This window comes from Moschus berezovskii, chromosome 16 (assembly GCF_049115385.1).
Source record: "Moschus berezovskii isolate FMDL1 chromosome 16, NW_MosBer_1.0, whole genome shotgun sequence".
In the NCBI taxonomy this organism is placed as follows: domain Eukaryota; kingdom Metazoa; phylum Chordata; class Mammalia; order Artiodactyla; family Moschidae; genus Moschus; species Moschus berezovskii.
In genome coordinates, this window is record NC_142475.1 from 21,147,551 (window position 1) to 21,162,861 (window position 15,311).

At 30.7% G+C, this 15,311-nt stretch overlaps 1 protein-coding gene across 40 annotated transcripts in view; it reads left to right on the forward strand.

The window, feature by feature from the left end:
* Positions 1–15,311, forward strand: part of RIMS2 (regulating synaptic membrane exocytosis 2) — a 576,029-nt gene that overhangs the window by 403,247 nt on the left and 157,471 nt on the right. For 10 of the 40 annotated variants that reach the window (XM_088844714.1, XM_088844720.1, XM_088844709.1 and 7 more), the window contains one exon: positions 9,246–9,278. The exons of 27 other annotated variants lie outside the window; for them this stretch is intronic. In XM_088844714.1, coding sequence (XP_088700840.1) covers positions 9,246–9,278 — 33 coding nt within the window. Of the gene's footprint in view, positions 1–9,236; positions 9,279–15,311 lie in introns of all 40 variants that reach the window. 3 more of the 40 variants (XM_088844715.1, XM_088844726.1, XM_088844729.1) reach the window with 2 other exon arrangements.

A 15,311-nucleotide genomic window follows, 5' to 3' on the forward strand; every position in this document is an offset into this window, starting at 1 on the left:
CTTTTGTTGTTGTTGTTATATCACCAATGGCTAAACGTGCCTGGATTATAGTAGGTTGTGAATAAATATTTTTTGAATGAATGAATATTATATTATACTACAAATAATTCCAAATGATTTTAGATAAGCCAGATAATGCATATTCAATGATACCAAACTAATATTTATTTTTTATTAAGATACTAATTTTTATTAAGATAATATTCCATAGCACATGTATTTTTCTGTTGTTTAATGAAAGTACTAAATATGGGAGTAAATAAATCACCATTTTATCTTATTGTATATTAAATGTAACAGATTTTCTCTTGATTTATATGAAAATCTCTGTATTTTAGTTCCATATAAACATTTCGTTTCACCACACTAAAGTAATGTTTAGCAAAATGTTTATTTATAACATAAATTAATATTATTCAGTATTGATTAAAAAAAGCTTTATTTGATGTATCACTGAAATCATTTTCTTCATACATTCAATAATCTTTTATTGAAAATAAAGTTTAGAATTTCCTGAAAGTAAACTTAATTGCATTGGATTTTGAAATCTATGAAACAATTTTAAATGGCATATTTCTATATTTAAACCATTGACTGCATACTACTGAGAGTTTATGGAAGAATTTAGAGGAAAAATAAGTTTTTAAAATTAGATCCCTGAAGTATTTTTAGGTTTTTAGTACACAGATTATCTAACGTGTCTGGCAAACTCTGATTATATTTTTTGATTTATATTAGAAGTTACATGGGAAGACCAGCAGAAAAAGGTGAATGGTACAATAAGTGATGACAAACCATTGCCGACAAAGAAACACCAATCTGAGCCAGGTTTGTCAGGATTTGGAAAACACCTGAAAGCATGAGGCTATAAGCATTGCATTCCATGCTTTTTAAACATGTGTGTGCTGTTGTACCTCATTTTTCTCACTTTGGTGTGAACTTTAGAGTGTGTAGAGCTTGTTTAGATTAGAATGGTGAAAACAATTCAGGGTTTATTTAGAAAACTAGTTACACGTTTTTTGAAAAAAGTAATTATTTTATTATTAAGATTATTTCTTTAGGGAAAAGGTGACTAACTTAAGCACAAAAAATAACATATATTTGGTTGTTTAGACCCAAATTAAATGAAAAGTGCTTACATCCCTTTAAAAATTCTCTAGAAAGCTCAATATATATTCTTTTAAGTTTGTCTTTGTAGGCCATTCCTTATATTTAATTGCAAATGCTATTGAGGTATTATATCAATTGGTAATGATTTACTTACAACTTCTGGAGCTAAAATTATTGCAACCAAAACAAGACAGAATGATAGCATAGTATGTGAATTCAATAGTCTCTTCAAGCCATTAATTCTACCAGTGTATTGAGATGAAGTGATTTTATTTTCTTCTTTCTTTCTTCTCTTTTTTTGGGGAGATATGAGTAAGTAGTAGAGGTCAAAAACTTGAACCAGAAGCAAAAGGAAGAGATGCGAAGTGCAGAGACAAGTCAACTGAATAATCAGTACTACTTTTAATCAGTAATTGGATGAGAGTACAATGAAAATTTCACTCAAAATTTAAGAATGCTAGTGGTTTTTTATAATACTATCATCTTTAAAAATTGTGTTTATAGTAGCAAGGTTAATGTATTTTTATGCAGAAATTCAGTTCGTGTTAAATCTCTGAAACCTATAGTTTAAAATATGTCAATATAGAGACTTCCCTGGCAGCCCAGTGTTTAGGACTCCGCACTTTCACTTTCACTCACTCCGCAGGGCGTCTGAGTTCCATCCCTGTTAGGGAACTAAGATCCTGCAAACCACAAGATGTGGCTGAAAATAAAATATCAACATATAAATTATTAATATTTTATTAATTAAATTAATTAATTGTTAATTAATTTATTAACAAGTATTCATTGCTATGCTGTTGTATGCCTGCCATTATGGTAAGCACCGAGTTCCTGGGGTAGACAAGAGAGATGCAGCAATTGCCCTCATAGAGCTTACATTCTGGCAATAATACATAAGTTAAAAATAATTATACTAAAGATTTAGTTGTTATAATTGTGATAGTGCTATTAAAGAGAATAGGATGTTTTGAGTAGAAGTATTGTGTTACATAAGTCTGGCGAGCAAGGGAAAAAATGTGTGCTGTGTGCTCACTCAGTTGTGTCTGACTTTTTGTGACTGCATGGATTGTAGCCCACCAAACTCCTCTGTCCATGGAATTTTTTAGGCAAGAATAATCAAGTGAGTTGCCATTTCCTCCTCCAGGGGATCTTCCCAACCCAGGGATGGAATCCTTGTCTCTTGCGTTTCTACATTGGCAGGCAGGTACTTTACCACTGAGCCACCCGGAAGGCCCATAAGGAAAAAATGCCATTGTGCAAAAGGCTTAATCTGTGAATTCTCTGTTAGTGAAACAATTAAATTCTAAAAATTAAAAAAAAAAAGCCAACTGAAATCATATTGGGAATTTAAATATATTCATAAAGTTGTAAGAAAAATATCTTACAGTGTTTTTCAAATCTTCAATTAAGAATCACTTGTTTCATCTAAGAATCACCAAAATGTTGATATAAGGCAGAAACTAACACAATATTGTAAATCATTATCTTTCAATTAAAAATAAATATGTAAATAATCAGTTTATTTGGAAAATAACAAGTAGCTTAATATATTTCAGAAGACTTTAAAAAATAAAGTATAAAATTGGTTTTATGTTATGATTTATATAACAAAAATTAGTAGTGTAAAAATATCTCCTTGTGTTGTGTAATATGATTATCCTTGGTCATAAACTATTATTTATTTCTCTTGCTTGCCATCATGTCTGATGATATGAATACCCTTGTGGCCATATATTATCTATGTAAATAAATTACATTGAATATTAAAATCATGAAAAGATGCAGTATTTGGCCAAATATGTTTTTAAGCCTCACAAATGAAATTTCTTAAAATTCCTTTAGATATTTTTAATTTGTGTATTCTCATATATTGCATATATTTTTATTACTTAAACCTTCTAATTAAATATAAGCTATGTATGCAGTAGAGAAAAATTAATGTAGTTAGAGTGCCTTAATGTCATGGTTTAAAATGTTTATAGATTTTTCTACCTTGGCAATTGTGCATTTTCCTATATACTGGGAAATCCTAGGAATTCAAACCCTAAATGTCATGAGTAAGTATGCAATATGCTAAGGCAGTAAATGCTATGTTAAATTCTATTGTTCATAAATATTTTTGTTTCTAAAAGAAAGGTAGAATATGTTGAGAATATTTTTAATTTTTGAAACTTTGGAGTGATAGAATGGGTGGAAAACAGTGGGCTATCAGGTGGGCCTAATTGCATTTCAATAGCCTGTTTATGAGTTGGACTTCACAGAAGACCTCTTTGGATTCATTCTTTATGTTATATTTCAATATATCTACCATGTTAATTATCAGTAATTATAATCAGTGTTTAATATATAATTTTTATTCACTAAAATCTAAGAGATCATCTTCCATTAATAGTCAAAGTTTTTTAATCAAGGAATTATTGTAGTAAACTTGTGGCATTAGAAAAAATTTGTAAGGGCTTGAACCCAAACCTGAGATGCATTGTTGGCTATGTATCGATCACATTTATTGTTATCTTTTCCTTTTGCTGTCTTACGAAAATTTATACAAGAACAACACTAGGAATTTTGCATTTTAAGGATGTATACTAACAATTAAAACACTGCTTGAAATTTTTATTTTAAATATGACTATGGAACTGGAGTGCTAAATGGCATGATATAGGCTAGAAAATGGGTTAACAAAAACTTAGATGAACTTTAATATGGATTAGTATCTGCTTCTTTAAAAAAAAAATACATTTCTGAACTAGATTGTTCTGAGAGAATTATCAGCAAATGGGTGATTTATTTTCAGTATTTCTAACTGAACTGACAGTAATATAGATGAAAATCCCTGGGAAAGATAATGATATTTATTGATTGATCATAAAATACAAGAATTTTATAAATGATCTTAAAACCCAGGTTTTATGTTTAATCTTCAGAGTAATCATTAAATATCTTCTTCATGTAGAATGTGTTGTAGATTTTGGGTAGGCCATAAAGTTAACGAAACATTCTTGTAAAATCTGTTGCTTATTTTCTCAATAAACAATCCGATTCTAGACTAGAATACTATGCCTACAATAATGTACTGTTTTTAAATGATGAAAACAAAGTTAATCTGTTGAAATTTATTATTTTCACTTTGTGAGTTATCTGTTCTTCTAGTAATTAGCGTAGTATATGGGAAAAGAGCATAGTTTTACATAAAATATTTTATCTCATATTTTACTTAAACTCAAAAGTAGTCTGGTGCAAAAGCTAATTTCAGTTATACTAAATGACTGTTTTAGACTGAGAAAATTTCTCTTTCTCAAGAATAAAAAACTCTTGGACCTAAATAGTTCAGAATCTATAATACTTTGAGATGTAATTATAAATGATTTCTGATATATGTGATGATTAATTGATAACTATCTATAAAAAAAGATTGTCCACCTTGATTTGTCTTTTTCTAAGTGGAAGGTAATGCTGCAGCTAGGAAAATCTACAACTGACTTAGCTACTTTTTATTTAATTACCCTGAAACATGACAGTACTACTTACCTTGCTGTATCTTATCTGGAAATAAGTGCTTATGATTTTCTGGAAAAGTGGGGGCAATGAAGCACTTTCCTGGGTGACTGTATGGTTATACAGTTTTTTGGAAATTGAGAATATTCAAAGTAACAAGTTATGTTTTACTACTTGCTGTAACATTTTCTATGCAAAAGCCCCTAGTTTTAGCATTGTATGATTTAATGTATTAACCTTTAATTTTTTCCAAAATAGAGTTTCCATATTGTGTTTTTTATAGATCTGCAACTATGGTGAAGGCAGGGATTTTTTTTTTACTCAATTCAACCTTTGGAGTTATGCTTTATAAAATTTATCGTGAGGCAAACTAAGTATTCAAAAGTGTGTTATGTTAGTAAATTTCATACTTAAAATTTTTCCTTGATTATTTTGATATTTGTGCTTTTGTTTTCTTTCATTCTTGAATACTCTAACCTTTCTTAAGAGTAGAAACAATTTATTTCAGACTAAATATTTCAATTTAATCTTTAATTAGATGCTAGCTTAAGCCATCTTATCTGGGAAAAAGAATCAAGGTTATATTCTTGGTTAGTATTAACAGGTTGGTAATTTCTAATTATTTCTGGATTGTTTTAGCATGAATATACTTTATTTTGGCAGAAGAACTTGATATAAAACAAACTAAGTAGATATTTTATAAAACGCAAATCAACTGATGGGAATTTTAGAATTAAGTACTGCTGATACCTTCAGATGTGAATACAGCATTGTTAACAAAGATATTCTCCTGGAATAATGTGAGATTTCATGATTTATGAGTTTACCTGCTCATTTAAAGTTGGTTCCATTTTCATTAAACATACAGATAAATTTATAAGGCCAACCCTGTACTTAAATGACTTTCTTTTTTATGATAAGTAGCATGCTATAGTTTGGAAATCAATTATTTTAAACTCCTTCAATAAGTACTCTAAGCATGTTTTTCTTCTGCATTTAAAATTGCATTACAAGTAATACTCTAGGGATAGGATCAGAAAAAAACTGGCACAGCTAGGAATAAGAAACAAGACATTTAAAAGGTAAATATTTTCGTTAACTTTAAAAATATGTTAATATTTCAAAAGATCATGCTTCACTTATTCCAATAAGTAGGTAGAAACTTTTGTAAATATTCAATAATCTTAAGGTTGTTGCAAAATTATGGTAAGTAATAACTAGTTTAGAAAATAAATTTGAATCACTTAGATTGAGGAGTTTTTCAACAAGATTTTTATCACAATAGGGAAATTTTAATTTGAAATCTGTAAACTTTGATAAACATTTTGATTTTTTATTCTAGATCTTTCCTGATCTTTATATCATTGAGATATCTACTAAGTAGATGTTTTGCTTAGGCTTTATTTTGAAAAATATCTCTCCTTCCCTTAAAGGAAACACTCTAAGGTTCCTATGACCTTTAAAAACCCTCATGTGTGCATGCTTTGTCACTTCTGACTCTTTGCAACCCCATGGGCTATAGCCCCCCAGGCTCTGCTATTCATAGAATTTTCCAGCAAAAATACTGGAGTGGGTTGCCATTTCCTCCTCCAGGAAAAAAGCCCTCATACTTATTATTAACTTTTAATTACATGCAAGTTCTACTATACACTTAAAATCTTAAGGCGGTAAGTGCATATTTTATCTGTATCTATATCTATATAGATCTATCTATCTAATCACAACCAGCTATAGTGTGACAGTAATAGATCCTTAAGAGAGGGTATACTTTTACTGTCTTTAATCTCTCTAACTGGTTATTGGTTAAATGAAGTGTTAGAAAGATTTCTGATTAGAATTGCTGTTAACAGGTAACGGCATTCTACTGAAGTTAGAATGTTTGTCACAAAGTAAGGATTAAAGGAAAAGTAGAGAGATAGGAAAAGTGAAGGGCGTACTTTTAGCTTCTTCAAAGTTCACGAAAGCCTGTAATTTATTATAATAATATATGTGAAATAAGTTTTTATAGCTATTACCATTGAAATATGACACAGCTGTTTAAAGAATATAGAGTATAAGCTTCTCTTTTCAAAAGTGGACGTTCTAATACAAACAGTATATAATAAAAGCTATAACCACAAAGAAGACAGGAAAGCCAAACATTTAAAAAATATATTTGGTATAACTGAAAGCTATTCATTGAAATTTTATGCTTTAAATTAATATTCTGTCTGCTAATTAAAGTTAAGTGATTTTTATGTAAGATTAAGGTCTATTTATTAAGTGATCATGTTGACATAAATAATGGAAAAATGATTTAATAGGCACTTTCAGTTCATAGTGAGGTCATTGTTAAAATCTTTCATTTTCATCCTTTTCTATAGTATAAATTTTGTATTATTTTCTCAAAACAATTAAATTGTTGGTGCTAACTATTACCATATTCTTCACAAGAGTAAAAAGCATTGGTGAATTACTTGCATAGTTAGTTTTACCATGTACCTCTTTTTAAAAGCATCTAGTTAATACTATATAATAAAATATCCAGTTCAGGTGTTACCGTGAAAAAAATTTACTCTTAACTGACTTTTTATTTCACGTTTTTATTGGGTCATATGGCATCTAGTAGAAAGAAAATTGATCTGTAATCAGGAGACGTGTGTTCTATTTCTGGTTCTGGTCTTGAGGTTATTTTATGACCTTGGGTAAGTCACTCAAAGTCTGTGTGCTTCAGTTATTCTCTATAATAAATTAATAAATGTGTTAGAAAGCATTTTGAATGTTTTGAATCCATACAACATGAGAAATATTGCCTTAATGCCATTATAAAATACTCAAAATACAGGAAAATGCTAGGTAGCAAAAAGGGTCCACTTATTTATGTTGCTTTTATGTTTTCTGCAAAAAATAAAATATTTTCTTAGAGGTGGAATATACTTAGGCGGTTATTTTGTCCAATTCATACTAATTTCATTTTAACGTGTGTGAAAGCTGCTTTAGTAGTGTGGTAAATATGTATGTAGGGAAGTTTTTACTATAGGAAATGATGCAAAATATGATATTAATATATCTCAGCATTAACCTATTGTATTAATATAGATCATATTTTCCTATTTTATCTACTTTGAGAAATGGGTGGACTGGGATGCAAAAAAAAATATGGTATATAGCATGTTAATTTGTGAGTGTATTTCAGAGGATAATACTTTTCTAGTGGTCGATCCTATTGGCAAAGTCTATTTTGTATTATAATTGTGATGAGATTTACTGTCTACTTTTGAATGGGTGAAAAGTGTGCTTGTATAGTAATCAAAATGACATTAAGTTTCAAAATGTAATTTTTTTTCAGATCTCTAGAATTCATACCAGGATTTTTCTTCTCTCTTAAAACATAAAGCTTTGGTTACCTCAGTACTTCTTTCCTAGTGGAAAATTTTCATTTTCTCACTATTCAGAAAGATAAATTTGTTATAGGAATGATTTCTCTCAAGAGTTATAATTTCAGTATATCAATATTCCAAATATATTTTGATAAAACACATTTTTCTATAAATCACTCAAAAACCATGATACAAGTATTGCAGAAATGAGTGTGGTGTTTTGATTTAAGAATTTGTATCACCTGATTTGAAGCTAAGAAAGTAATGAAAATAGGCCATTTTGATTTTGTGTTATAATGTTTATCTGTATCAGTCATACTAACTCTTTAATATCTTTGGAAAAAAATTTCTTAGAATGCTCAGTTTACCATACATTTCCTGCTTCAACACTGTATAAAATGTCTTCTGAACTTTTCCACTATCAATGGATAAAGAAGTGTTTCCTAAACACGTGCTATATTTGCTATAGGAGGTGTTGGATTTGAATGGGCAAATTTCTATGCAAATATCAATGATCTGTTCTGTCATGTCTGTAAGAATTTTCTGAATAAATCAGCCTTATAAGGGAATATGATCAAAGAAAATTTATCTTAATTGAACATTAACTTGAATTATTAATATTTAAATAAAGCCTTTTATTTCAGCTAGTCTTTTATAATGAGTTTTATTATATTTGTTACTCTAGGATATTTTTATAATAATATGTTGTTGTAATGAAGTATTGTGAATTATTGGCTTAATGGTCATACTTTATTTTCATATATGTACAGACAAATTTAGGAAAGTTGAAGGGCATAGAAATAAACTATTTTTATTGCTCTTTTTGAAGATTATTCAAGTAAATCTTTTCCTTTCAGTGATAACTAAAAATTCTAAAAGCATTTTCACAGATCTGAAATGGACTTAGTAATGTCTTAAACAGTGTGGTCTTACAAGTACTGTTGTTTTTACTAATGATATCTTTCTTCAGCATCACTGTTCAGGATTGGCTGTCCATAAATAATTGTAAACATTTGAATCCTCTTTATTTCTATACTAACTTTAATTTTCTGATTCTGCTAATCCATAGTAGCTTAACCAGTTCACCATCAGTTCTTCTGTATTTTTTTCTTTTAATATGGTATGTATTTGATTATATCTTCCCTACAACTGTGCACAGGATTCTTTCTCAAAATAATCTGAGGCCCTTTCCTTCAGTGTCACTTTTTACCTTTTGAGTACATCCACTCACACCCATCTCCTTTGTCTATGTCTGTCCATTACACGATGTGATCACAGAAGAAGTGGACGCCACAAGGAGAAGACATGCAGGTCTGTCTCTTCTACTGTTTTCTTTGTTATTTTTCATTTATCTAACTTGTCTTAGAAATTTTTTTTTTGCTATATCTTACTTATTTTCTAATTTTTCATTCTTTTCTTATATTAACAACATGTTAAATCTGCAGGCATTTTTATTTTAGGTAGTTGTATATTCAACTTTTAGCAACAACTGCTGCAATAGATGAATAAAAATAAAATGATTAATTATATGTCATAGAAGTATATATATATACATTTTTTCCGTAACTGGGTAACTAACTACAGATTCAAATATATGTATGTTTATGTACAGTCAGGTAGGTTAAATTAATAAATTAATCATACTTCAATTTGTTTTAGGCTTAAAACTTATTTTTAACTTTTTAATACATAATTCTAAAAGTATTTTATTTCTATTTTGAGTTAAGCAGTGTGTTAGAACATGGAAAATATTAAAGACCTAATACATGCCCTAAACAAGCTATCAGTATCACAGAGGAGTTAAAATATATGGGTAACATGCTATGTTGATGTGCTAAATGGATGACTCAACAATATGTTCTACAAAAGTATAAAGTCAAATAAAATTTGATTTGAACAGATGGCTAGACAAGGTTTCATGAAAGAAGTCACACGAACTAAAACCTGAACATTTATTCAACACTCATTTATTGAATACTTGCTGTGTGGTACTGATCTAGGTGCTAGAAATCACAGAGCATACAAAATAGCCCCTTTCCTTGTGGGCTTTTTCTAGTATGAGTCTAACAAATAAGCACAATAATATTATAGGTACTATGAGAAATATATACATATAATTTGTATGTATATGTAGACTACAGTGGAATCACAAAGGATAGTGTTATCATTTCCCCCTGAGAAGTGTGGGTATTAGTTCAAGAAAGACTTCATGGAAGCAATGATCCTTGAGTTGAATATTGAAAGCTAGAAATATGTTGACCTTATGTGTACAGAATATATCAGGCAGAGGAAACAATATGGTGGAATGGCTTCAGATTTGTTTAAACAAAAGTAGGCAGGGGAGGGTTTCTGAAGTTTGTGTAAGTTATTGAAGCATATAAAGCAAGAGAGGGACACAATCAGATATTTGCTTCTAGAAAGACTACCTGGAAGCTTGGTAAAAAATGGACTGGAACTATATAAGCAGAAATACCATTTATGAGGATATTGCATGAATCAGTTGAGAGATCAAAATTGGCTGAATTAAGGTATCAATAGAGGCAGTTGATTCATGAGAAGTTATTTAAAGATGTAGAACCTATAAGACTTAGTTATCAACTGGACATTAGTGTTGCAAGGAAAAGAAAAAATAAGATAATAATCTTGGGAGACTGAAATGTTTGGATAGGTGATGATATAGTTTATCTTACAGGGAATATGAATTGAACAGAAATTTAGGGTGCAAAATAAAGAGTTTGGTTTGGGGATGGGTTAGTTTGAGGTTTCTCTGGAATATTCATCTAATATCTGTGTTTGTATATATGGGTCTGGAGCTCTGGAGAGTCTGAGCTAAATTATTTCAATTATAGTATTCTTAGCATGAAAATGGTTCCTTGTTTTGTTTATCTGATTATTCTGAATATTGTTCATTGGTATGTATTATTTCAAATTTGCTCTTCAATTCTTATTATGTTTGCTTGGCATATGTACCATATTTTGAGTGCTATGAGCTTACATTTGACATTTTGTTCTATTTGTGTTGTATCCTAAAATGGTAAGAGAAGTGACATTCATTGTAGGGGAAGTTTGACATAAGTGTATATGTGTTTACATCTAAATGTACATATAAACTGTTTTTGAAATTTCCCCAAGTTTTCAATGTATTACCAATCATTTTATTTACATATTTTATCCATTTTATACATATTTTCTGTTCTTGGTTACATTCTGTATTTAATGGACATAATATTATTAACAAAAATCTAAGACACAGGCACTCAAGATTGCTCAATCATGGGGAGTTCCCTGGCAGTCCAGTAGTTAAGACTCTGCACTTTGACGGACAAGGGCATGAGTTCAGTCCCTAGTGGAGGACCTAAGATCATGAAAGCCACGTGGCACGGGAAAAAAATTTTTTTTACAAGATTGATTAGTCATGGAAAAATGTAATTCTACTTACTACAGTGAAATTTTACAGAAAATGCAAATCACTCAGTTCATAATCAGGCACAGGATGTCAACTCTGTTTCAGTACTGTGTTAGATAGCTCAGATGTTATGAAAGACACAGTAACTTTGAGAAATATTTTATGTAAGTTTAAGCTTAACATTTTATTAAGTAATATTGTGATTTTTAACCAAAAGGTCTCGAATGAAATATATGTATATGGACATATATAAAAACATCGCATCATCATGTATGAAAACTACTACTGATAGAGTATAATGCTTAAACTTAGTTCTTTAAAGCCTATAAATACTCAACTATAAGGTAATAGAGTTAGGAAATTTCTTGGAGCTTGAAACAAAAATACCCAAACATGGGATAAACATGATCTTGAGCATTTCTTCCTTGTGTGGGTAGTGTGGAAGAAACTGGAAAGATTATTAGATAGAAGTCAAGAGATCTAGTTTTAGTCCTATTGTTGCTAGTAAGCTGTGATTACAGACACATAATTTAATGTCTTTGGGTTTCAGCTGTTTCATATTTAAAATGGGGGGTTAGAAAGCATTGTTTTTAAGTTTAGAACTTAATCCTGATTGTAAGATGCTACTGCTAAATTTTCAAAATAGTTTTCATGCACTATTGATACTATGACACTCAATTTTGCCTAGACCAGTTGCTCAGTTTAATTCTCTTTCATAAAAATATTGATATTGGGGGAAACAATGTTCCGTAAGAAATAGTCTGAGAAGCAGTATTAGAGCAAAGACTGTGGTACTAGACTGCCTGATCAGTTTCACCATTTATTTGATGTGTGATCCTGAGAAATTTGCTATCAGATACCTCACCTATAAAATGGAGATAATAACAGTACGATGTCCTAGTGCTTTCATAATGATGAAATTAGTTAATGTATACTATGTAAAGCACCTAAAAACTGTCTATTACATGGTAAGTACTATATCAGTGAAACCATTATTTTATTATTATATAACATATTAAAAAGCAATTTTTATTTTAGCTCAACTGTATTGAAGCCCGTGCATTTTGATGTGTAGACATTCTTTCTATGATATGATAGAATGATACCATTAATTCTTTTTGTGATGTTCATTGCAAATGTCTTATTTGTTTGTGGCTACCAGTTTAGGAGCTTGCTGTCATATGAACTTGCACATCAGGACTGCTAAACCAGAAGTGAACTTTATCATTTCTGAGGCAAGAGAGTTGGATTGAAACAGCAAGAACATTGAACCCATATAGGTCTGAATTCTAACCCGTCTGTCACTCACTAGAGATGTGACTTTGGACTGCTTGCTTATACTTCCTATTAAGCAAAATGAACTCCTTGTGATTAAGGAGTTAGTTATGTTTGATGAAAGCATAAAGAGTTTCTCTCTGGAGGGAGAATGCCTTTCTAAGAATAAAATGAAAAAATTTAAAAAGAGAGATCTGACTAAAATGTGTCAGGTATTAACTTCAAAATATCAAAATCAGCATAAACAAATTAAAAGGCAGACAACAAATTGTGAAACATATTTGCAGCAACTCAGTATTAAGAGCCTTAATATCTGAATCACTTTGAAACAAATAGTATCAATTTTAATATAAATTGTATATTCCAAAAAGCTCTAATAGAAAAATGGGCAAAAGACATATACAGAAATTTTACTAAATAGGAAATTCATTGATCAATAAATATATAAAAATATTTTATTTCTTTCATAACCACTAGGGAGAGTATGGTAAAAGAGTGGTAGCATAGTTTAATATAATCTTCCTAAAAAGCAATTTTTTCCAGTATAAACCAAGAGCCTTAAAATTTTCATAGATTTGACCTGGCGGAAATAGATTCAGAAAAAAGGGATATATTCGATAACTTTCTTCTTCTTTGCTTATTTAAAGTTGTATGTTTAATATCTATAAAAATATTGTAATATAAATGGATTGGTATGAGCAGTAAATGGGTTTCATATAAAAGAGAATAAGTTAGCATGAATATATTAAGAGATAATTTCCAAGGGAATGTAAATTAGGTTATAGTTTAACTGGAGAGAATAATGCTTCTTGACAAATAATAGTTTCTTGTATCAGTCTGCTGGCAGTGTTGAGGGCTGGAGGATGGGAAATGAGGGGAGGGATAAGGAAGGGAACTGATAATGGGAAAGCCAAAGTTTAATGGACAGCAAAATGACAAAAATAGAAATATTGGAGATGGTTAGATAGCATCACCAACTCAATGGGCCTGAATTTGAGCACACTCCGGGAGTTGGTGATGGGCAGGGAAGCCTGGTGTGCTGCAGTTCAAGGTGTCTCAAAGAGTCACACGTGACTTAACAACTGAACAGCAACAACAATTGGATTAATCAATTATGTGACACAACTGACAGGAAGATCCTAGTCATAGGTTATAATGTCATGCTGAATGTAAAGGAAGTTGATAGGCCAATTCAAAGTATAGGAAAGAGAACCAGAAGGAATCTCTAAAAAGATTACAGATTAAAAATTACCATATCGCAGTCTAAGGTTGGCTCATAGGGAAATAGCGTGAAGAAACATTGCCAAAAAAGGAAATTAGCCAAGAGGAGATGTAGCTAGAAAAGAAAAAGGAGACATTTTTAAAGGGAGAACATTGGGAAAAGAGAAAAAAATTAAACAACAGCTGAGAGTGGTGTGTTGAAAGAGAGAGAGACTCATTTCATGACTAAATATTTCAGATTATACGTTTTAGAAAACAGACCAATATCAGTCACCTTACAAATTTTTTAATTTAAAAAAAAAGTCCTACCACAAACTGCCGTGCTGATTGTTGTGCAGTTGCTAAGTCATGTCCGACTCTTTGAGACACTGTTCACTGCAGCACACCAGGCCTCCCTGCCTTTCACCATCTCCCTGAGTTTACTCAAACTCATGCCCACTGAGTCGGTGATGCCATCCAACCATCTCACCCTCTTGTCACCCTCTTCTCCTCCTGCCTTCATTCTTTCCCAGCATCAAGGTCTTTTCCAGTGAATTAGCTGTTCACATCAGGTGGCCAGAGTATTGGAGCTTCAGCTTTAACATCAGTCCTTCCAGTGAATATTCAGGGTTGCTTTCCTTTAGAATTGACTGGTTCAGTCTACTTGCTGTACATGATTAAAACACATGTAAAGCTGTCAGCACAATTCCTAGAATGTACACAGTATTCCTATCATTGTTAAGAACTTAATTGTGCCAGAACGTTAGTATCAAGTTCTAGAACACACAATTTTAACTGTTATTTTTAAAAGCATTGTTATATTTCATTTTCTGTGCCTTGATCAAATGAAATTTTAGTCTAAAAACTATTGGAGAAAAATTATAAGCTTAGTCTAAAATTATAAGCTTAGTCTGAAATCTGATCAGTGGTTATCTGGGCTGGCAGGGGGAGGACTGATGACACAGCAGTGCCAGGGAACTTTTTGTGGTAACAGATACACTCTGTAGCTTGATTGTGGCAAGGCTGCATGACTATATACATGTATCAAATGTCATACACTTTTGTACCTACATAGTGTGAATATTAATTTTTGTAAATTATGCCTCCATACATCTGACTTTTAAAATTATTTAAAATATACAAAATTAAAATGCATCTTAATATATTACTCAAATACTACCAAATATATGCTAATAGAAAATTTTACTTTATCTAACACATCTGAAGCAATTAAGAGCCAAGTTCCCTCCCAAAACAGGGCATGTTAATGGACAAGGTTGACCTATGACTTCAGAGAGAAGAGATGACTACACTGGGTGAGCTGGGAAACAGAGAAAGGACTAAAGCTTTGTGTCTAAAACAGTAATCAGTTAACCAAGAAAGATGAAGAATAAGCAAGGCAGTTAGCAAATAGAGTCTGGACATTTATTGATAACTAAAGGAAGAGCAGACATGAGAAGTAA